This window comes from Gymnoscopelus braueri, assembly GCF_963280865.1.
Source record: "Gymnoscopelus braueri genome assembly, chromosome: 7".
Lineage (NCBI taxonomy): Eukaryota > Metazoa > Chordata > Actinopteri > Myctophiformes > Myctophidae > Gymnoscopelus > Gymnoscopelus braueri.
The window spans coordinates 10,876,154-10,900,350 of NC_137608.1; the positions used below are offsets into that span (position 1 = coordinate 10,876,154).

The 24,197-nt window shown below is 44.0% G+C and overlaps 1 protein-coding gene across 1 annotated transcript in view; it reads left to right on the forward strand.

Moving 5' to 3' along the window:
* Positions 1–24,197, forward strand: part of adgrv1 (adhesion G protein-coupled receptor V1) — a gene marked incomplete at its 5' end in the record, with an annotated part of 266,650 nt that overhangs the window by 128,021 nt on the left and 114,432 nt on the right. The window contains 12 exons of the mRNA XM_080433472.1: positions 240–633; positions 1,183–1,543; positions 1,909–2,184; positions 3,241–3,361; positions 4,510–4,684; positions 5,364–5,612; positions 7,963–8,388; positions 12,026–12,210; positions 12,924–13,173; positions 13,766–13,905; positions 15,745–15,905; positions 16,989–17,089. Coding sequence (XP_080289598.1) covers positions 240–633; positions 1,183–1,543; positions 1,909–2,184; positions 3,241–3,361; positions 4,510–4,684; positions 5,364–5,612; positions 7,963–8,388; positions 12,026–12,210; positions 12,924–13,173; positions 13,766–13,905; positions 15,745–15,905; positions 16,989–17,089 — 2,839 coding nt within the window. The remainder of the gene's footprint in view (positions 1–239; positions 634–1,182; positions 1,544–1,908; positions 2,185–3,240; positions 3,362–4,509; positions 4,685–5,363; positions 5,613–7,962; positions 8,389–12,025; positions 12,211–12,923; positions 13,174–13,765; positions 13,906–15,744; positions 15,906–16,988; positions 17,090–24,197) is intronic.

Here is a 24,197-nt window from a genome sequence, read left to right on the forward strand (position 1 = left end):
AATGGAAGGTAGCTTCTGCCAGCATTTTTAAGCATTCTGACACATTTTTCAAGAACCACAGAATATGTATCTCCAGTATGATCGATCCCCTGATGGTTGCTAATCACAGAGGAAATCACTGTGCTTACGTGGAGGAAAAAAAATGTCATCGTGACCTCCCGTTCTCTTGTTTTACCCAGTTGAAAATAGCATGTTTAAAACAATGACCCAAAACCCTGATGTCCTATCTCTGTCTCTAGACGAGGTTTCACCGTGACGGAGGTGGAGCCACTGGGAGTGTACCAGTTCTCGGCCGACGCCCGCCACCTGGTCATCGAAGAGGACATCCAGACCATAACGCTCTACGTGCAGCGTCTCTACGGCTCCCGCAGCAACCGCACCACCCTGCGGTACGAGACCGTGGCGGGCAGCGCGACGGCGGGAGAGGACTTTGTGGGCGTGCGGGACCAGCTGGTCTTTGACTCGCCGCTGCAGACCGCCGCGCCGCTCCGCGTGTCCATACTGGACGACTTGCTCGCCGAGTCCGACGAACACTTCTATGTCAACCTAACGGACGTCCAAGACCTCACGCCGTTGGCCGACGCCTATCCTCGCCTCAACCCCCAGCACAGCCTCGCCACCGTCACCGTTCAGGCAAGTAGTGGTGTAAAGTAACGAAGTACATGTATTCAAGTACTGTATTTAAGTGCAGTTTTGAGGTGTTTTTGCTTTACCTGGAGTATTTCCAATTTTCAATACTTTTACTTCTACTCCACTTCGTCTCGGCGGCAAATTTTGTACTTTTACTCCACTACAATTATTAGAAAACTTAAGTTACTAGTTTCTTTGTAGATTTTGATTTGCCACTTCAGCCCTATATACATTTCGGTCCTTTTGAAAATAGCAGATCTACAAGCTCACAATGCGTTGCATCGCGACACATTGTGAGCTTGTAGATCTGCTATTTTCAAAATAATTGTATACATTTTATACATTTGAAAACTTGTGAAATGGGACATTCTGCATAATTAGTACTTTCTACTGTTGGTACTTTAGGTACATTTTTGATACCAATACTTTTGTACTTTTACTCAAGTACATTTTGAATTTGGGACTTTTACTTATAACAGAGTATTTCTATATTGCAGTATTGATACTTTTACTTAAAATAAAATATAAAATATGTTTTTTCCACCACTGCAGGCAAGCGATGGCGGCCTAAACGTGACCGTCGGTCCTCCGACCGTCGGCCCAGAGGGGACGACCGTCGGTCCGAACGGGACGACAGTCGGTCGGGAGGGGACTACCGTCGGTCCAAACGGGACGACTGCCGGTCCGAACGGGACGACCTTTGGTCCAGAGGGGACGACGACCGTCGGCCCAGACGTGACCTTTGGCCCAAACGTGACCGGTGGGGTCACGCTGCTGAGCATCGGACCGGGCCTGGTCCAGACGGCTGAGGACCGGGACGAGGCCACCCAGCAGGAGAGGAGGGTGGTTTTGAGGGTTCGAAGGTCCGACGGCGCAGCAGGGACTGTGAGGGTTCGTGTCCAGGCGTACGGAGGTGTGTGTTCCTTTTTACTCATACTGCATGCTTTGTTGTCATAGTCTGCTATAGCTCAGTGTTTGTATTTGCCGCTTCTGATTACAGCTGAACTTAATGATATTATCCACTCTTAACACATTCCCTGCCAGGTATTATAGGACAAAATCTTTTAAATTCGTTTTTTAAACAATTTAAATCGCATGCCCGCCCGTCTCTCAATGGGCCTGTTTGGAGGTGGTCACCCTAAGAGAGAGGGTGCCGGAAAATTAATGCACTGATCAACACGTCACAAAGCGACGCATTGTCAGCGCAATATAACCCCAGCAACTCTGGCCCAGGTGTTCTACATGAACTGTGTCTCTTTGTGTTGTTGTGTTTTCTAGGTGGAAGCACGGCCAGTTCACCTCTGCCCTTCAGCCTGGAGCCTAACGGGACCATCCTGGCCCAGGAGGGCGAGGACTTCCGCCTGCCGTCCACCGTGGTGGCGCTGCGGGCCGGGCAGAGCGAGGCCGAGTTCACCCTCCTCATCCTGGACGACTCTGAGCCGGAGGGACAGGAGGTGTTCTTCATCTACCTCAGCGACCCGCAGGGCGGGGCCATGATCGTCGGCGGTCCCGATCTGCAGGGCTACGGGGCCTTCGCCAAAATCATAATCCACGGTAAAAAAAATGAACAAAATGCAGTTAGAAAAGATATGCTGCCAGGTTGTATATCCTGTCATCACAGTGCGGCACGGGTATATAAGCTATTCGTGAAAATGTGTACAAATCTTTGAATATATATTTTTTAAAGCAAATTTTTTTTACTCAAATCTTTGCTTTGGGGGGGTCCCTGGAACAACATAATTTTGAGATGGGGGTCCTTGACATGAAACAAATTGAGAACCACTGATATTATAGCAACATACGTTTTTTCAAAAAACTGTTAGGATTAAGAAGACATTTGTAGAATCCCCAGAAGCGAAGAGTTAAAAATGTTTGCTTTAAAAAAATATATATATATTCAAAAATGAGCTCACATTTTCATGATTAAAAAAGAGCAGATCTACAAGCTCATAGGGCAGCACTCTGTGCCGCGCTATGAGCTTGTAGATCAAGTATAAGATAATGGTTAAAGTGGTTCAAATCTAAAATGACGAATGCCAATCTCAGTCGAATCATGCAAAAACATTTAAAATAAATATATATTTTCCCCCATTTTTTTTGGGTGTTGCCTTAGTCGACTGCCAGTCGACTATTGGCAATTAGTCGCCAATCAGATTCGACTATACAAATCCTTAGTCGGGGACAGGCCTAATAATGATAAAAAACATTTATGAAATGCATAGGTTAAAGAACAGGGTAAACTGTTGTGCCCTTTTTTGTCCTTTGTTCACGGTTGACTGCAGGTGCGGTGGTCTGAAAAGCATAAAGGAGAGCTGGCAGAAAAAGACTCGCTCGCTGCATAAATATTAAGGAAAACTACTTAGACAGAGACTTGCTCATAGAGTGCTCTATGCTCATAGTGAGGGGTGAATTTAAAAAAGCAAACGTTTCGGTCCTTCGTCAGTGCTATATCGCACATATAGCACTGACAAAGGTCCCAGGACCGAAGCGTTTGCTTTTTCAAATTGCTGAGCCTTGCTCAGAATTAATCTGTGTCCCTTCCCTTTGTCATGATTTCTACTCCTCACTCTCTCTCTATCTCCCCCTCTCTCTCTACCCCATGCCCTGCAGGGAGTGACTTCCATAACGGCATCCTGGGCTTCAGTCTGGCCTCTTTAGTGGGTCAGGTTCTGGACGAGGACTCTGAGGAGAACAGAACCGCCCTGCTGTACCTGCAGAGGCAGGAGAACAGGTAATGTGTCCAAGTTCTCAGTCACCACGAGTAGGTCAAAGCTTGAATCCCTGTGTATTGCTTACACCAGTGGTTCTCAGCCTGTGATTTTGGTGGGGTCCTAAAAAAATATACCTAAAAAAATATATAATGCAAAAGACCGTTACTGCATCAAAAGTAATCAACTAACTATACTATAAGATCTGGTCAAACATTGGCCAAATTGTCAAATAATAATAAGCCGATCTATAAGCTCACAACGCCTGTGAGCTTGTAGATCTGCTATTTTCACAATATTTATCTGTGGAACCGAAAATGTAATGCCTCAGCTCCTACATTCCAAGTGCTTGTCAGGGTGGGGGTCCCCAGTTAAAATATGATTATTTTGGGGGGTCCCCAGTTAAAATATGATTAATTTGGGGGGTCTCCAGTTAAAATATGATTATTTAGGGGGGTCCCCAGTTAAAATATGATTATTTTGGGTGGTCCCCAGTTAAAATATGATTATTTTGGGGGGTCCCCAGTTAAAATATGATTATTTTGGGTGGTCCCCAGTTAAAATACGATTATTTTAGGGGGTCTCCAGTTAAAATATGATTATTTAGGGGGGTCCCCAGTTAAAATATGATTATTTTGGGTGGTCCCCAGTTAAAATATGATTATTTTGGGTGGTCCCCAGTTAAAATACGATTATTTAGGGTGGTCCCCAGTTAAAATACGATTATTTTGGGTGGTCCCCAGTTAAAATACGATTATTTTGGGGGTCTCCAGTTAAAATATGATTATTTAGGGGGGTCCCCAGTTAAAATATGATTATTTTGGCTGGTCCCCAGTTAAAATATGATTATTTTGGGGGGTCCCCAGTTAAAATATGATTATTTTGGGGGGTCCCCAGTTAGAATATGATTATTTAGGGGGGTCCCCAGTTAGAATATGATTATTTTGGGTGGTCCCCAGTTAAAATATGATTATTTTGGGGGGTCCCCAGTTAGAATATGATTATTTTGGGGGGTCCCCAGTTAGAATATGATTATTTTAACTGGATTATTTAAGTTGGATTCCTATACCAATTTAGTGCCCAGTCTGAAAAGGTTGAGAACCCTTGTCTTACACATTGGAGGTTGTTGTTTTCCCATTCAGATGTTGTATTGTTGTGTCTCCCTCTGTAGGGCCTTCGAGGACGTGCAGGTGTTCTGGAGAGCCACGTTCAGCACCGTGACCCCGGCCCTGGTCAGCACCGACGGGGTCAACCTGACCAGGGAGCTGCTGCAGACACAGGGGTCCGTGCTGTGCAGGAGAGGAGAGGTCATCTGTGTGCTCACCGTGGGGGTCCGACAGGATGAGGTGGGTTGAGAGAGAGACCCATAGTAGACAGAGTGCGCAAGAGTGAGAGAGAGATAGGTAGAGAGAATGGCCACACATTTCCAGTGAAAAAAATACGGTCGCTGGTTCGTATATAAAATAAAATAAAGCCCAGATTTGGCTAAAAAATTAGGTTGAATGCGTTCTAAAAGTAGTAGAAGTTGTGTTTTGTGAAAAATAGCAGATCTACAAGCAACAAAACGCCTTGCGTTGGGAGGTGTTTTGAGAGTTTGCCTCTTTCTTATTATGATTTGTCTATTCGGCCAATGTTTGACCAGTTTTTATAGTATAGTTTGTTGATGACTGTTGATGCAGTAATGGTCTTTTTTCATTTCATTTTTTCTTTTGTAAATTGTCACTTAACTGTCTTCTGGGGACCCCCCCCCCCAAAATCATGTGGGGACCCCCAACTCACAGGTTGAGAACCACTGCCCTGCTTGATCATACTACAGCGTCACACAAATGCATCAAAAGCAGCAGATCTACAAGCTCGAATTTGTGCCGCGTTTTGACTTGAGCTCGTACTGTAGATCTGCTACTTTTGAATCCTGAAAAGTAACAGTTTTGGACATATGAGGTTTCCACCCGACGGAGACGGTATGGAGTTAGAGCAGCCAGGTACAGTAACCATCCATCCATGCTTTGTGTCGTTGGGCACTAGGACCCAGAGGACCAGACGTGGTTCCTGGTGGAGATCTACCAGGTGGGGGTGGGCGCTGACATCAACCAGACGACCCGCTTCGCCAACGTCACGCTGGTGGAGAGTGACGACCCCCGGGGCCTGCTGTTCTTCGCCGTGGGCTCCAGGCTGGCCGTAGCCACCCTGAAGACCACCCGGCTCAGCCTCCAGGTCTCCAGGCAGGCCGGCCCGGCGGCCGCCTCCACCGTGACCGTGCGCTACCGCACGCTGGTGAGTCACCACACAGACCGCCTGTTGAACAGTATAAATTTCCTGTTTCGGCCATTTCCTGCTGAGAGCAGTTTTTTTCGGGGCGGGGCTAAACACCTAACCTGATGACACGCTCAGGTGAGTTTCAGTGATGTCATCATAGCATAATTCTTAACTACACCGGTCTTCTGCCAAGGTACACCAGTCTTCTGATGCTATACCATATAGGACTCTGCACTCTACCAGATAGTAGAGTGCACCACCATCTTTTGGCTAAAATAATTATTTCACTGCCTTCAGTGGACCCCAAAAAAACCCATTTGTACCGCGATCGGCCATTTTGTTGCTATCGCTCGTTTTCACCAAAACAAAGGAGAAAATGGTATAAAATCTAATTTTCAATGTAGGTCAATTGTGTCTGTGTCTGACCGATGAGTCATCACCGCAATAGGGTTTTCTCTCTACACTCCTACCTAGAGAGTTACAAATATAACCTGTTTTACGGCTGCATAGTAAGGCTGGTATACTGTCTATGGTTTCACATCATCTTTATCTGACCTGGTTATCTTATGTGACCTGATAGACTGAGTCACCCCCCCCCCCCCCCCCCCCACCCCCATGGGTTCCAACCAGTGCACACTTCCTCAGTGATCTAATCTGAGTCATCCTGAATGCTGTCAGTACACGGGTCACTTGCTAAAACCTTTCAAGACCGGAAACCTTAGTATTTTGCTGTATTCGCTCTTTTTTACGTTGTGGCTCCTCGGAGGTGATGGTTGAATTATGAATGATACAGAGAGGATGACGAACAGGTGGATGAATGGATGGATGAATGGATGTGTGAAGGACCAGACAGACAGGATATATGTATGAATGGATTGACAGATACTGTAAGTGAACAGATGAGTCATTGTTAACACTATATAAAGCACGCTGCACGTGTGCACGTTTGAGACACATTACATCAGTGGTTCCCAAACAAGAGAAATTAGACGTTTGCCCGCGACCCAAATTAGTGAAAATAGCAAATATAAAAGCTCACATCGCGGCTCAAATCTGCTATTTTCACAACTTCTTAAACGTTTTGTTTGTGTTTATGGATTATTATTCGATTTTTTCATTTTATTTATGAAATACTTTAGAAAGATGTTGGAATTTTGATTTTTCTTTGTTTTAAACAAAAATAAAAGAAATGTATTTGCTTTTTTTTACGCTGTAGTATGATCAAGTAGGGGCGTTAATTTACGAAAAAACACAAAAAGTTTAGAATATGGAGATAAGCGGTTTCTGCCCGACAGCAATAATGTTTTGCTATATATATATAGGTATAGCAACAGCTAATGTGACACAGAGGTGTCTCTGGCTTGAAAGTTATAGCACCGTATAGGTTCTCTGGGTCTAGAAGGGTTAAATTGAAATGTGAAGCGCATTGACTTTGCACCGGCATTAAATGTGCTATACAAATAAAATTGACATGACGTTTTAATACGGGAGGTAAAATAATTCTTCCTGTGCAATATAATGTCTAGACTAGATAGACTCATAGATATTTCATTTCAGATTGTCTTTCAGGCATTTCTGCATGGCTGTGTGTCTCCATGTAAGTGGAGCTGCAGTAGGAGCCCACATATAGATCTAATTACTCAAGCATTTGCACGTTCTCATTTACTAACACAGCTGGGAAAAATGAGAAGAAACAAACAAGGGTCTCTGTGTAATTCATCTAACTTCAATAAAAAAACATTGTGTGATCTGTCCCTGTGACAGAACAGTAACAGGGCTTGCAGCATTTTTGTAGCAGTTTATCTCTGCATTGTTTTCAAGTTTGAAACATAGCGCTGTTGTAAGATTAGACGCAGACAGACAGACAGACAGACAGACAGACAGACAGACAGACAGACAGTCAGTCAGTCAGTCAGTCAGTCAGTCAGTCAGTCAGTCAGTCACTCTCAGGTTCTTACTGCTCCGGATAGATACCATGTGTAAATATGTAGATATTGTGTTTGTTTTTATTGATCTCTCCAAATACCTCCCAAAAATGTGTGACACCCACAATACCAGAGGGAGCGTAAACAACGATCTGGTAACACCCACCTATAGGTTGTTATCACTTCTCCCTTAGACAGGCGACATTTCCCCCCTACTGTGTAGATATACACAGATATACAGTGTATAGTGTTATATATTTGTGAGGTTATTGAATGTTTGGTGCAATTTGTTTATATGTTGATGAATTGAATACCTAGGACCCCAAAGGAAACAAGACCGCAAGGACTTTTTTGGTGTTCTCCTTTTAGACAAAGTGTTTGACTGCACTCCTGCTGTTTTACATTTCTGTCTAATAAAATATTCAATCAATCAATCAATACAGGAGCTTCCCCGTGCCGAGGCCGTGGGTCCCTCTATGATCTGGCCGGCCGTGGCGGGCATGGACTTCGTGGGACAGGAGGAAGGAGAACTGACTCTGGACCCCGGTCAAAACAGCGCCTCACTGGACGTCACCCTGACGCCCGATACGGCTTCGTCCAACCCCACGCCTAAGCGCTTCCGGGTGCAGCTGTTCGGGGCCACGGGCGGCGGCGCCCGGGTGCACCCCCGGTTCGGCGTGGCCAACGTCACCGTGGTGTCGGACGCGGAGAGCGCGGCGGTGTGGATGCTGCTGGACCAGCTGCACCAGATGCCCCTGGACGCAGACGTCCTGGACCGCGTGCTGCAGGCCCTCATCAACAAGGTGTCTGCCACGGGGACAACGCTGTCCCGCGAGCAGATGACCGCCGTGCTGGACGCTCTGGGGAAGGTGAGACACACATCTTCATGGATTAAAGTTACGACTAATGTCAGTCATTTGGATCCCATAGAAGCCAGCAGTAGGCCTGTCATCGTCTAATCACAAATATTTCAGATTAAAAAAATAGGAGAAATAGCGGATCTACAAGCTTACAACGTAGATGCGCTACGTGTTGTAAGCGTGTAGATCTATTTCTTCAAAACAAAACAAAACAATTATTAAATGTCAGTAATTTCTTTATATATTTAAGTTATTTGTCTTATCTGCCCAGTGGCAGTGCAGTTTGTGGTGATTATGAAGCAAAAAAGAAAAAAAATGTTTTAATTGTATCATGTTCCAGTGTTTAATGCCAAAAACACAATTAAATCCTTAATCGCAATCATTTGTGTGACAATTAACTTAAATTTGTAATTGTGAGAGCCCTAGCCAGCAGCTTCTATGGAAGCATGTTGCGCAGACGAAAATAGCCGATTTACAAGCTCTCTACAAGAGCTTGTAGATGGGCTATTTTCTGTATTTTAATTTTAAGATTAGAGCATTTGATGTGGTCAAACTATCAATATGTTTGGAGGCATTTTCCATAAAACCCTATGATAAGATCCCTGATTTAGATATAATAAAGCATCAATGTCTGTTTTTGTGATTCTTTCCTCTACCTTCAGAATACAGGGGGGGTAGTCAGTGGAGTCACTGGGTTGCCACTGTGTGTCAGTCTACATTAGTAGCTTGTGTTTGGCAGCTCAGAGCGAAAGGCCAACATCTCCTGTCTGTACGCCACCAGATGACAACCGAGACATTTTCAAAATGAGGAACTAATTTAAAAATGTCTCGGCTGTCACGTTACGCGTCTCTACCTAGCTACTGAGCGAGCTCTCTGATTCCCCCGGGCTTCTTTCTGCACGTCTGTCACACTCTGTCTGCCTGAGGACGAGCCGAGGAGGCACCGCTGTAATTTAATATGATGGAGAGTGTGTGTGCGTGTGTGTGTGTGTGTATATTACTATACTTTTGAGGACCAAATGTTGTCACAAGTATTAGTTGAAAATGAGAAATAAGACAGCGTGAGGACCATTTTCCTGGTCCTCACGAGAAAGGAAATATTGTTTTGTGGCTGAAACATATTTTTTAGAGATATATGTTTACAATTAGAAAAAGGTTCAGTTTGGGGTTAGGGTTAAGATTAGACATTTACAGGCCAGGTTTAGTGGTTGGATCTAGAGTTGATACATGATTTATACTTTGTTGCATGCCAGCGCCATGCCCCGTGAAGTAGAGCTGAAAAATGCCATTCATGAAATCACTTGTCTTAAAATGTTGATCCTCACAAGTATAGTAAAACAAACCTGTGTGTGTGTGTGTTGGGGAGGACTGAAAGATAGATGGAGAAAGGCAGGGTGGAGACAGCAGCGCTGAGGAGGGAAAGTGAGAGGAGTTATTGGAGAATAACGTGGCGTAGGTGGACGAGAGAGAGAGAGAGAGAGAGAGAGAGAGAGAGAGAGAGAGAAGAGAGAGAGAGAATCAGGCAGAAAGGCTATTATTCAGACACCTTATCTCCATATTTTTACTTTTTGTGTTTTTTTTTCATAAATTAACGCCCCTTCTTGATCATACCACAGCATCACACAAAAGCATCAAAGGTAGCAGATGTGCAAGCTCGAAACGCATCGCGATTTGAGCTTGTAGATCTGCTACTTTTGCTATATTTTTATTTGAATCCTGAAAAGTTTTGGACATATGAGGTTTCCACCCGACAGAGACAAAATAGCAAAGCCACATTACTGTGTCCGTTGAGGAATAGATAGATAGGTGGTGACAGACAGACAGAAGCAGGAGATGCAGAAGAAACCATTATCTCTCCGGAGGTTACATAAGCAGGCAGCCAGCATACGGTACTAGGTCGTCAAATCATTTTCCGGCTTGTCCGTTATGAACAAACTTCTCTTGAGTTTTCTGTTACAATTTACAATGTAGACATTTAGCAAGACGCTCTTTATTCAGAGCAACTTACAGTAAACGAGATAAACGCATACATCAAATGCAGAGAGACAGTCTGGTAGTGGCGTGCCTCAGTAATCTAGGATCATGGGTAAACCAAGGACTTAGCATCAGATCAGTCTAAACTGTATAATATCAACAACAACAACAAATCTGTACATTGAAACTATACAAACTATAGGGTGCCACGTCAACAAATGAACCTGGCATCTGTCTAAAATTACATGCTATCTAAATTACATTTGAACCTTTTGCATAAGACTTTTCCCCTTCTGACTGCTGGGTGGGAATCAATGAGTGATATCGTCTCTGGTCTCATATGTCCAAGGATTCAGGGTTCAAATAAAAAAAAATAGCAAATGTTGCAGATCTACAAGTTAAAATATGGAGATAGGAGGTTTCTGCCTGCGACAGCAATGGTATGTAACTCATCTAGATGTGGAGGGGTTAAGTGTCTTTGCTCGGGGACATGTTGACACTTCGACACATGGCGAGTCGAGGGTCAAACTGTTGACCTTCCCATTCCCAGAGCGGAAGCTAGCTTTAAAAAATAGCAGATCTACAAGCTCATAGCGCATTATCTGCTATTTTTTGAATAGCCAAAGGAATCTTAAAATGACACAGATGCGTTCCCGGTCTTAATGGATTAATGGCAGATTCATATTCTTTGTATTTTTCTTTAATTTAGGGAAGAATGATGCTCAATTTTTTTGTCACATTCTCTCTGTCTCTCTGTCTCTCTGTCTCTCTGTCTCTCTCTGTCTCTCTGTCTCTCTGTCTCTCTGTCTCTCTGTGTCTCTCTGTCTCTCTGTGTCTCTCTGTCTCTCTGTCTCTCTGTCTCTCTGTCTCTCTGTCTCTCTGTCTCTCTGTCTCTCTCTCTCTCTGTCTCTCTGATCTCTGTCTCTCTGTCTCTCTGTCTCTCTGTCTCTCTGTCTCTCTGTCTCTCTGTCTCTCTGTCTCTCTGATCTCTGTCTCTCTGATCTCTGTCTCTCTGTCTCTCTGATCTCTGTCACTGTCTCTCTGATCTCTGTCTCTCTGATCTCTGTCTCTCTGATCTCTGTCTCTCTGTCTCTCTGATCTCTCTGATCTCTCTGATCTCTGTCTCTGTCTCTCTGTCTCTCTGTCTCTCTGTCTCTCTGATCTCTGTCTCTCTGTCTCTCTGTCTCTCTGTCTCTCTGTCTCTCTGTCTCTCTGTCTCTGTCTCTCTCTGTCTCTCTGTCTCTCTGATCTCTGTCTCTCTGTCTCTCTGTCTCTCTGTCTCTCTGTCTCTGTCTCTGTCTCTCTCTGTCTCTCTGTCTCTCTGATCTCTGTCTCTCTGTCTCTCTGTCTCTCTGTGTCTCTCTCTCTCTGTCTCTCTGTCTCTCTGATCTCTGTCTCTCTGTCTCTCTGTCTCTCTGTGTCTCTCTCTCTCTGTCTCTCTGTCTCTCTGATCTCTGTCTCTCTGTGTCTCTCTCTCTCTGTCTCTCTGTCTCTCTGATCTCTGTCTCTCTGTCTCTCTGTCTCTCTGTGTCTCTCTCTCTCTGTCTCTCTGTCTCTCTGATCTCTGTCTCTCTGTCTCTCTGTCTCTCTGTGTCTCTCTCCCTCTCTGTCTTTCTCTCTCTCTCTCTCTCTCTCTCTCTCTCTCTCTCTGTCTCTCTCCGGTGGGGGTCAGGTGCTATCAGAGGCAGAGCGGACCCCTCTGGCGGAGAGCACCAGAGGGTTGACCTACGACCTGCTGTGTGCGTTGGCCAACCCGGGCAGAGGAGACACGCGGGGGCTCAGCCAGCTGGCCGAGGTGGCCGAGCGCTTCGCCTTCTCCCTGCTCACGCACAGCACGTGTGGAGAGCCTGGTCAAAGGTCAGTACCCCCCACCCCACCCCACCCTGAAGGTGTGAAGTATAGCACTGGTTCTTCTCGACATGTGGGCCAAAATTGCAAGTGGGCCCCCAAATAATTGGTTAAAACACCAAGATGTTAGTGATAATATAACATCACTTCGAGAGAAGGATCCACCCGGAAATTACGTCATCTAAAAATGTTCACCCCATCCACTTCAACTAAAAATACATTTATCTCGGATTTCTTTTCGTGTAGGCAAATTATTTGGATTTTGATAACCTCCAAGTCACTAATCTTATCATACACTGTAAAATCTTCAGTGTTTATCAGAGCCTGACCAATGCCAGATCCGATTTGGGAGAGTCCTCGACCACCGCGATTACCTATTGTGTCCGATATTTTGTCAAAAAGTGCAACATTTTGTAATGAATTTGAAAAACGTTTTATTTTTTACCTTTATTGGTCAGGCTCTATTCTTTTTTATGATTTGTATTTGATTTAGCTTTTTCATTTTACTTAGTACGTGTTGTAGTGTTTGTATTTGTTGATCGCATGTATTATTGTTTCATTTATTTACGCTATGTTGATGAATTGAATACACAGGGACCACAATGGACTCAAGTCCCCAGGATATTTTTTCGTGTTATCCTTTTAGCCTTAATGTCTGACTGTACCACGTGCTGTTTTACATTTCTGACTAATAAAAGTATTCAATCAATCGATGGTTCCAGAGGACGCACCATTCTGGACACGTGTCCCTGGCTGTCCATCACCGCCCTGCACTGGTACCCGACGCAGATCAACGGCCACACCTTCATGGGCCGCAACAACGACACCTTCCAGCTCCCCGACACCCTGCTGGAGGTCCCGCCCCCCAGCGGCGGCCTGGCCGCCTCGGCCTGCCGCCGGCTGCAGCTGACCGAGTTCACCACCGAACACTGGTTCCTCACCAACGACAAGACCACCGCCCTCAGTGGGAAGGTGAGGAGGAGACCCCAACCTAATTCCAACACACTGTGGCTAGTTTGGGGCGGCTCAGGGTTAGAAGACAGGGTTAAGCAAATATCACTGGGATTGGTATTTAAGTCAAAGGGACAGTGCCCTCAATACCCTCATATCTGTCAAACTACCTCTCCAAAGTGAGTGACACCCACAGCCACAACACTAGAGGGAGTGACCATGATCTGGTATCACCCACATTTAGAATAAGGTATATAGGACAGTGGTTCTCAAAGTGTGGTCCGGGGACCCCCAGGGTCCTTGAGGGAGTTCCAGGGGGTCCCTTAGGAACCAAATGGACCCTTATGGGTCTGTAACTCTGAGAGTGTACAAATGAAACCAAATGGACCCATCTCTTATGGGGGTAATAAGTGTCAATGTGGGGGTCCTTGACAGAAAAGTTTGAGAACCACTGATATAGGAAATACTGTATATTGTTCAGAGACAACAGGTGGCAGTATTGCTTCAGAAATTGTTGGGTCTTTCTCTCTCTCACACTCTCTCTCTCTCTACCCTCCCTATCTCTCTCTCTCCACCTCTCTCTCTCTCTCTCTCTCTCTCTCTCTCTCTCCAGGTGTTCTCTGCCAGTTTGCAGGGCAGGGGGTCCAGGCCCCTGACAGATGGTAATGAGGTGGTGTATCGTATCCACAGCCCCGGCCCGCAGGTCAAAGCGGGCCGCTCTCTGTGCCTGCTGTGGAACCAGCCTGCCGAGAGGTGAGTCCACAGTCTCCCTGCCTGGGAAAAACAGGTGGCAAGGTTGTTGGTGATGATGCCATGATGATGCCTTTTATGTTGATTCGGTGTAGAGGGAAAATAGGAGGGTGGCAAACTGAGGGTCCTTGACATGAAAAAGTTTGAGTGATTCACAGACAAACAGTCAGCAGTCAGTCAGTCAGTCAGTCAGTCAGTCAGTCAGTTGTAAGTTTAGTACAAAGTCTCATCATCACCTTTATTTAAACTCGAGAGTACATTTGAGGGGCAAGCCCTCTTTTTTTTCCCTTTTTGTATTCTTGGGCTTTTTATGCCATATTATTATGGCATAAAAAGCCCAAGAATACAAAAAGGAGGGAAAAAAAGGACAGTAGGCTGACAGGAAATGGGGAGAGAGTAGGGGAGTGACACGCAGCAAAGGCCGTCGGGATCAGGAGTCGAACCCGTGACGCGCCGTCAGGCTACATTGCAGCCTAGGTGCCTGGACCGATACACCAGCGGCCCGGGCCAAGCCCTCATTTTCAATGTAGCCGAGGTTACAATAATAGGCACATTCCAAATCCACTACAGATTGACAAGGAAATGCAGAGTGCAATAACAAAATAAAAGAACTTAAAAGAATAAACACAGTCAACTAAAAAAAATAATAATAATTGCAATCACAGTTAAAAATGTGTTAAGGATCGTTGCTTTGAACTGACCAAAATGATCGCAAGGAGCTGATTTATAAAGACTTTTGAAGATCATTCTAAGTACTACTAAGTAGTAAGTCTAAAGTTCAGCCTTTGACCCCTGGCTTCTCTGTATTAGACTGTGGGTGAAGTCAAAATGACTTCCTGTTTAAACGTGCCATTGGCACGTGCATTTGTTCTGTTCCATGCTGAACGATCCCACCCCTGGATCCGGCCTGCTGCTGTGGAGGAGGAGGAGGAGGACATTCCACTCGTCTGGAGGAATGGGACTGCTCTTGGCAGGAACAGTCTGTTACGGAACAAAACTTTGGCAGAGTTTGATTCTTTTCGGACAGAAACAGCTGCTTGGGGAGGTTTACTCTCCAGATAGCGAAACGTTTGACGACTTGCGAGAGAGGGGATGATGTGTATGTGTCCAGGGAGAGAGAGAGAGGGAGAGGGAGAGAGGGAGAGAGGGAGAGGAGTGGTACCTACCCGGTGTCATTTATTCACCCTCAGATGTTGTTTGTAAAAGCTTTCACACGGACACGGTGCTATTGTTTTACTTAAGTAAAAGTATCAATACCACAATGTAGAAATACTCTGTTACAAGTAAAATTCCGGTAATCAACATTGACTTTATTCTTTTTACGGTTTGCTGCCATTTGCAGATTTCTGCAAAAAAACGCTCCATTCCCATTGAAATGCAGTGGCAGAATCCGCCCTCATAGGTAGAATAAAAGTGCTGTGTGACCGTGCCCTTAAAATACAAAAGTATTGCCCATCAAATAATTCTTAAAGTGTCTCATCCTGTTTTTATCTCTTCTTTTTTTGTCTGTCCTTTATTTTATTTTTGTCTGTCCTTTCTCTTTATATCCTCTGTCTTTGTCTTTCCTTTTGATGTATTTGAATCCCCCCCGGTCCCCCCATCCTCACCTCTCTTCTCCTCTACCTCTCCTCTGCCTCTTCCTCCCATCTCCTATCCTCTTCCTCCCCTCCACTCTCCTCTCCCTCTTCCTCCCATCTCCTATCCTCTCCCTCCCCTCCACTCTCCTCTCCCTCTTCCTCCCATCTCCTATCATCTTCCTCCTCTCCTCTCCTCTCCTCTCCTCTCCTCTCCTCTCCTCTCCTCTCCTCTCCTCTCCTCTCCTCTCCTCTCTCCTCCGTACAGCTGGTTATCAGACAGTAAGTACTGCAGAGTGGTGGAGGACGGTGGAAGTTATGTGGAGTGTGCCTGCTCCCACCTCTCCGTCTACACGGCCTACGCAGAGATGGCGTCTGTGGCGTCCTACAACGAGGCCTTCTACGCCTCTGGGTTCATCTGCATCTCAGGTACTTATATCAACGCTCAAACACAGTGATGGCCAGCCTTGCCAGATTCTGTGAGAGAAATAAGCAACCAGGTCTATGAAAACAAGCCCAAAAGAAAGCGACTATTATAGGCCACATGAGCACTTTAAACCTACCGGTATATACATTGGCTATTTGAAAATAGCCACAACGTGTCGCATCACGACGCGTTGTGAGCTTGTAGCTATTTTTATATTTTTGAAACAACACAAATCCTTGTGAACAACACAAATCTTGTATGGGGGTCCCTGCTAGAACATATTTTCAGATGGGGGTCCACGGCCAAATACAATCTTAATTTTATATGAAGCACGCCCAAATAAGCAACTACACTTTAGAAACGAGCCCCAAAAAGCCACAACCCGCAACTACTGTACCAATATTTACAAGCTACTTTAAAACAAGCAGAAAAAGTCGCTTATAATAAACAATCTTGGCAACACGGAGTGAGCCCTCTGGTCCCCCCTTTTCCACTTCCCAGTCGTTCTCTTTACCAGTGCGTCTGTCTGTATGTCTATATATCTGTCTGCCTGTCTGCCTTTTCCCATCCACTGTAACAGACATACCTGCCAACATCAGGCTGTGAAAAAGAGGTAGAATTTCTGGGGGTAACAGCAAATGGCCTAGTACGCTCTCAACGACCCAGCAACCATAAAACCCTAACACCTAAAGATTAACCACTCCAGCCATGTTTTATTTCCACTATTAGTGGACTGAAATTTAGAGGCGTATAAATGTGTGTAGTGAAGAACTGTTGAACTTTTCATGAGCAAAGTACAACAGAGCAGGTTTTGAGCTACGTACAGTATAGCCTAGCGCAGTGACGAGCGACGCACATCAGGCAAGTGATGTGTGTCGTGTGAGAAATCGGGAGATTGACGGGAGAAATTATAAATCAGGAGCACAGTGTTTGAAAGGGTCATACAAATAGGGAAACTCCTGGTAGAGTCTGGAGTGTTGTTGGCAGGTATGAGTCTGAAAGTCTGAAATGACGACTCTTTTTTGTTTTGTTTGTTGTTGTCAAAAAAAAGTATAAAATGAACATGTTTTGTTTTGTGTCCCCAGGCTTTGCCTTGGCCGTCATATCTCACACGTTGTGTTCCCGCTTCCCCATGTTTGCTGCCAAACTGCTCACACACATGCTGGTGGGCTGCCTGGGCACCCAGGTACTGTAACACCTCATCTTCTACTGACATTACTGTACGGTAACCTGAACGCTTATAAGTGCAGTATCATATCTTCCCCATGGCCAAGCAGTGAGCGACGGTAGCTGTTTGGTCTTTACACGGTTTGGACCCGCCGGGTCCAAATCCCAGGTGATTCAGTTGCAATTAAGGATGAGACTTTTGATAATCACACACACACACACACACACACACACACACACACACACACACACACATACACATACACATACACATACACACACACACGTGCACACACTGGATTCCAGGTGTTTGGAAGTGAACAACACCATTTGTTTCTCTGGCATCTTCATCTGCTCCTGCGGGAGCCTGTGATGTGATTAGTTGTAATAATGGTTTTAAATGCAGACAGATAGGTGCTCTTGGAGAGACATCCATCTCTCCTCAGATTACATTGGATTTAGATTAGATTTCACCAACGTTTCATGGATCAGTAGTCAACACGCCAACTTGCATCTATACAGTGTGTATATTATTACATAACACGCACACATGTTTTGCACACACATTTACCTGTGCATAATGCACAGACGTATAGGCCTGACACGATTACAACTTTAAGTTGACGATTAATTGTCACTCAAATAATTGTGAATTGTTTGTTTGACATTGAACATTGGGACATATGAATAAAAACATAACTCCTGTTTGCCTGTTAGGCTTTTTAATCAAAATTTTCACCGGGCAGATATGACAAATAACTGAAATATCCAAAGAAATTATTGACATATTCAATACTTGTATACATGTAAAAATAGCAGTAGTGACACGTTGTAAGCTTGTAGATCTGCTATTTCTGCTTTTTTAAATATTTGAAAATGTAGATGATTATGACGATTATGCAAAAACAATTGCGATTATCTCAAACAATTGCGATTAGGCGATTATGTAATAATTGTGACAGGCCTATGCATAATGCACTGACGTACACACACACACACACACACACACACACACACACACATACACACATACACACACACACACACACACACACACACACACACACACACACACACACACACACACACACACACACACACACACACTATGAAAATTCATACACACATGTGCACACGCACGCACACACACACACACACACACACTGTCAGCCTCTTTCGCAGACACAAAAGAGAAGCATCACCAATAATATTCTTCTAAGAATTTTGCACACCTTTGCGGGCCGATGCACCCTGACAACGCAGCCATGCCCCCCGCACCACGTCCCATAAAAACGCAGGCTGTCGGCCTGACGGTGGGTGAGACAGATATGTGGCCAGGGGAGGAGGGGGGAGGAGGGGCCCGTACTGGCCCCGGACTCCTGTATGTGCGTGAGTGTTGGGAGTGGTAATTTTCCACTGGTCCCCAGTGTCTTTGGTTGACAAACACCAGCCCCTACTAAAGACTGCCGTCGGGGGCTAAAACACCTCTGGCTCCTGGTGTTTATGGCCCCACAGAGCCCCTGGACCCACTGAGGGTTCTGGATGGAAAATTCCCAAGTCTTCCTCCCGCTTGGCTCATCGGGCCTCATGCAAGCGTCCGTGCTGCTACTGTACGTTAAGCACAGTACCTTTCCTGGACGATGTGCACGTATCAGAGGCTTTAAGATATTGTATGCAATGTGGATATGCATGTGTGCATGCGTGCATGCATGCATGCAAGTGTGTCTTGTTTTATGCAGCGCTTTTTTAATCGAGGCTAGCTGCATGTTAAGGGCCTGGTGGATTTAGGGCCGACAACTATCCACAATAGTTGCTACCTTTTTTTTGGTTAATTCAATATTAATTAGAGAATCGTATTTTATTTTATAGGCATATATATTTTTCCAATATCTCAACTAAATCGATTTTAAGTCCCGTTGTATACTTGGTTGTGCAACATTGTAAAATGTAGTGTAGATTGGCTATTTTCAGTTTTTTTCCCCTTATTTTTTTAAATCAATGATTTTATGGGGTTCATTTTTAATTGATTAGTTTGATTAACTGTTGCACCCCTGTGGGTGGTTTATGCTTCCCAGACTGTCTGTGTCAAACCGAAAGCCAGGCTCCTTATAACTGAACCTGCTGATCTGGTCCACTCCTTTTCCGGTGGTCCTTTAGTGGTCATTCCACTCCTTTAGTGGTCGTTCACTTCTGTCTGGAATGGGTTTTTTTCAGTAATGAAGGGGAAAGACCTATATTTGCATCATCGTAAAAAGCATTTGTTTCCGTCCAGCATTTTATACTTTATACTAGGACTTCAACTTTGGGGAATAACCCATTTAGACCTGGAAAGCCTATAAGTTGTTATACCATTCAATCCGGGAAAGCATCTGTGTCATTTAAGATGTTACTATGTATATAGCAACATGTTTTTTTTAGATCTTTTTTAATACATTTTTACAGAAAACTTTAGAAGGTGTTTTTAAATTCGGCTTCAGATTTAAATGGGCTAATTAAGGTCAAATGGCGATATTCCTATAACCATTCAAGAATATTCCACTGATGATTTGGATAATAATAAAATGTGTGCTCCATCTAACAAGTTGTAGGTAGATATTAAATCCCATACACACCCTAATACTGTGTGTGTATGTGTACGTGCGTGCGTGTTTGTTTATATGGCATGGCCCAGAGCTCAAACCCTGATGAAGGGTTCGTTAAGGTCAGCATCTTTGTTGTGAGGTTAATAGGCCAAGAGGTAAACAGACTCTGGCTATATTTAAACCTGCGGGTCACATGGTCACATCATATGGGATTCTATGGGGGCTCACGCTAAACGTAGCTCTACAGTTGTACATCCATAAATCATACACAGTGAAACACACACATAACCTACATATCGTTGCTGTTCCTTTTTAATTTATTAGAAACATTATAATTAGAGTGTGTGTGTGTGTGTGTGTGTGTGTGTGTGTGTGTGTGTGTGTGTGTGTGTGTGTGTGTGTGTGTGTGTGTGTGTGTGTGTGTGTGTGTGTGTGTGTGTGTGTGTGTGTGTGTTTTCTGTGACTGTGTGTGTGTGTGTGTGTGTGTGTGTGTTTTCTGTGACTGTGTGTGTGTGTGTGTGTGTGTGTGTGTGTGTGTGTGTGTGTGTGTGTGGCCTCTGCTCCCTCCTGTTGTGACTGACAGACAGTGTGACTGAGTTCTTGTTGGCCTAGTCTAGTCTTCTTTGTCTTGTTAACTGTTTTTGCTCTCTTTTTCTCTTTCCTTTCTCTATAATAACTGGATGGGGGGCGCACTACAAATCCCGAACCTACGAGCCTACGAAAGTAGTGAAAATAGCCGATCTACAAGCTCACAACGCGTTGCGATGCGACGCGTTGTGAGCTTGTAGATCGGCTATTTGAAAAATGTAGTTCCGTTTCCTGAAAAGTAGCGGTTTTGGACATCCTGTGTGTGGTTTCCACACCCCAGCAGCGACGATATCTATAATAATAGTTTAGTCTACTCTCCACTACTTCATCTCCGGTTTACATTCCATATCTGTGTGAAGTAGGAGTCTGTTAATTCCAATGGAAGAGTGAACGTGAACACAGCGTCTGAACCATTCTTTAGCCCCATGGTCACTGAACCAAATATTGGACCCAATCGTCACAATCTACACAATCTTTCCAAGATTTTCATACTAAAATGGCTTTTTTGTGCTTTTACTATTCAGCTTGAGAAGCTTGGACCTCAATTCAATCCGTTCAACTTGTGAAGTTTGTACATTTAGTTCATGTCCTTGGTTTGTAGCCGTGACCTTATTAAAGACACTAAAAGCTTAGCATTCTATTACGTCTTATGTCTGCATCTATGGGCTCTTTGTCTGCCTCGACACCTTTTGAAGTTCCTCCCTGATTAAAAGAGAGCATGGAGTTGGCCTGACAACGAACCAGGCAGCATTGATCTGAGTGCATAATATGCATCTGTATTCTCTGGAGCATACTGTATAGGCCCGAGTCAACGCTTTACATTCTGAATATTAGCCCAGAAACAATCACATACAGCCCACATCAGTCGCCTGGAGACGGAGCTGAAAGGCCAGCATGTTCCTCTATATACGGCCCTCATTCTCCATGAAAAAAAAAGGACGGTTCGTATTTCACTGTTCATTATTATGCAACTCCCCAGAAGTGTTCTTGAACTTATGAAAAGGTGCATTGTGCACAGATATATATATATATCGTTGCTGTCGGGCAGAAACCTGTTATCTCTATGCACTATTTGAAAATAGACGACCTGCAAGCTCACAACGTGTCACAATGTGATAATTTACCATTTTACCATTTACCAGCAAGCAACTACACTTTAAAAACAAGCTAAAAAAAACTGCAACCACCAATATGTACAAGTGACTTTATAGAAAAACAAGCCCAAAGTCGCTTATAATAAGCAGACATGGCAACACTGGTGGCGGAGGGTCACTGACCCTGTGGTGTCCTAAAGGGGTTATGAGGGATTTAATAACTAAATATAAGCTCTATCTGGCACACCCTGCAGTGTCCTGCCTGGAGAACAGGCACACAGGAAGGAGACAGGCAAGTACGGAAGGAAGCATGGAAGGCAAGGGCCAACTGTAGGGGAGGAAGACAACAGAAAGACAGACAGACAGACAGACAGACAGACAGGCAGACGTGGACATATTAATAAATATAAATTGTGTAGACGCTGTCCTGTTGAACCCTCCACCACACACACCTCCAATACTGATTTTTATACCTTTGCAAACAAGAAGAAAGCGCAAACCTGTCCTCGATCAAACTGCAGTAAAAGGAGAGTTTCTGTGTACTTATACAGTACATGATTCCCCTGATTCACAAATTGATTAAGATAAAGACCTACTATTCCACAATCTCAGAATGCTATATATAGAGTCTGCAACTATACTCCCTAAATCTGTTTTGTCTCATTTCCGTTCACAGAAATATATTTTTAAAATTATCTTTACATTATTTATATTTTTGAATTTCCATGGCGAAACAGAAGCGGGGCATCCGCTTTCCCCCCGGATCATTGTCAGATTTTCCGTTGCTCCAGATCTGGATGACGGAAGCATTTGAAGATTTTGGGAGGCAAGCAAACCGTCTGGCTCGCTATGTTGCCTTCATCAGGGTTGGGAGTCTCATATCTGATATCTGATCTAAGAGATATCTAATCAATACCCTCCAGATTCGGCACAAACATAGGGATGAATTCATTCTACTATTATGTCTTATTAAAATGTGGAATGCCCTACCAACAGCCATCAAAAAGTGCGACTTCAAAACCGCCATAAAAGAGCACCAAAATAAATGACCCCCCACTGTTTTTCTGTACATATACTTTTACTGCTCCTAGTATTGATGATCTCTTGTATAGTACTGTATTGTATGTCTTTATATGTCTTGAAGATCAAAAGAACGTCTAAATATCATTCTAGAATGCACTGCTACTGCAGAGAAAGAGAGAGAGAAGGGGGATAAATCAAGCTGGCCATTTTAATTATCTCTCTACAGACGACAGTGACTAATTAACGTCCAAACCACTGCTTACAGAAACCCAGGGAACTTCTCCTCAGAGCTCCGGGCCTGACGGGTCAGGATCGATGGTGTGAGGCATGACTTTAGTTTCAAACCCACTAATCACATCCTCATTGATCACAGAATGCATATAAACCGCATGGTGCTGCTTTTCATCCAGATATTGTTGCTGTCGGGCAGAAACCTCTTATCTCCATATTCAAATTATTATTGCGTTTTTTTTTGTAAATTAACGCCCTACTTGATCATACTACAGCGTCATACAAAAGCATCAAAAGTAGCAGATCTACAAGCTTGAAACGCGGCGCGAAACAAATACGTTTTGAGCTTGTAGATCTGCTACCTTTTATACTTTTGAATTTGAATCCTGAAAAGTAACAGTTTTGGACATATGAGGTTTCCACCCGACAGAGACGAAATACACAGATTCCTCCTCCACTCCGCCACCAGATAATTAATTACAACGTAATTCAATGTGAAATGTATTTCTTTCTCTCTCCAGTCACATCATAGAAAGCACATTGAAATACCGTACTCCTTTTAAAAATGTTGTAACAATGAAAAACTATTTATTTACATATTCTCTGTAAATGAAAATGACTACTAATTCTTATTTTTTGATTTTCTGTTATAAAGATCAATATTAAAATGCATTGTGTGTAAACACACATACACATACTATATATCGTCGCTGTCGAGGCAGAAACCTCATATCTCCATATTTCAATGTTTTCTCATAAATTAATGCCCTACTTCTTGTGAGAGTGAGCTTGTACATCGTCTATTTTGACTATTTTAGCTTGACACTCTTGTGTGATGAGGTAGGCTATTAAATAACACAAAAAAAAAAGGAAAAGGTTAAAAAAAACTCTGCGTTGACAGTCACCAACGTTGCAAGTAACAAACAAACAAACAAACATTACATAACAAGCATACTATCTAATTAGGCAACGAGAAGTGATACATGGAGGGTGAGGTGGAGTCTAACTGAGTCTGCAGTACTGACCGTAACGACATGTCTTTCATTACATCTAACTTAAGAGCTATTTTTACTGCTGCCTTATGTATATACCATGCATCTTGTGTTGGGTAGAAAACTCACATCTCCATATTTCATATTTTTTATGTTTTTTTTGTTACTTCACCATACAAGTGTCAAACAAAATTAGTGAAAATTGCAGATCTACAAGACCGGCTGTTTTCGCTATTTTTTGGGCTCGGCTGAGACCTTGTGTCCTTGTGTGTGTGTGTTCATCCGTCCATCCGTCCGTCCGTCCGTCTGTGATCAACCAATCTCCGGCACCGTTGGACCGATCGGCGTGAAACTCTGCACGCACACTCTCTGATTTTTGCACAAAAATGTATTGTGAGTGTGTGTGATGCCTGATGCTTGAATACATTTCTATCCCTGTATTTGTTTGCGTCTGTGTACCGTATGCACACCCACGCACGCACGTGCGCACGTGTCATACATGTATTGTTTTTTTGTGTGTGTGCATGTGCATCCACACATGTTGTGTTTGTATCTCTGCGTATGTGTGTGTGTGTGTGTGTGTGTGTGTGTGTGTGTGTGTCAGTCAGTCACATCTG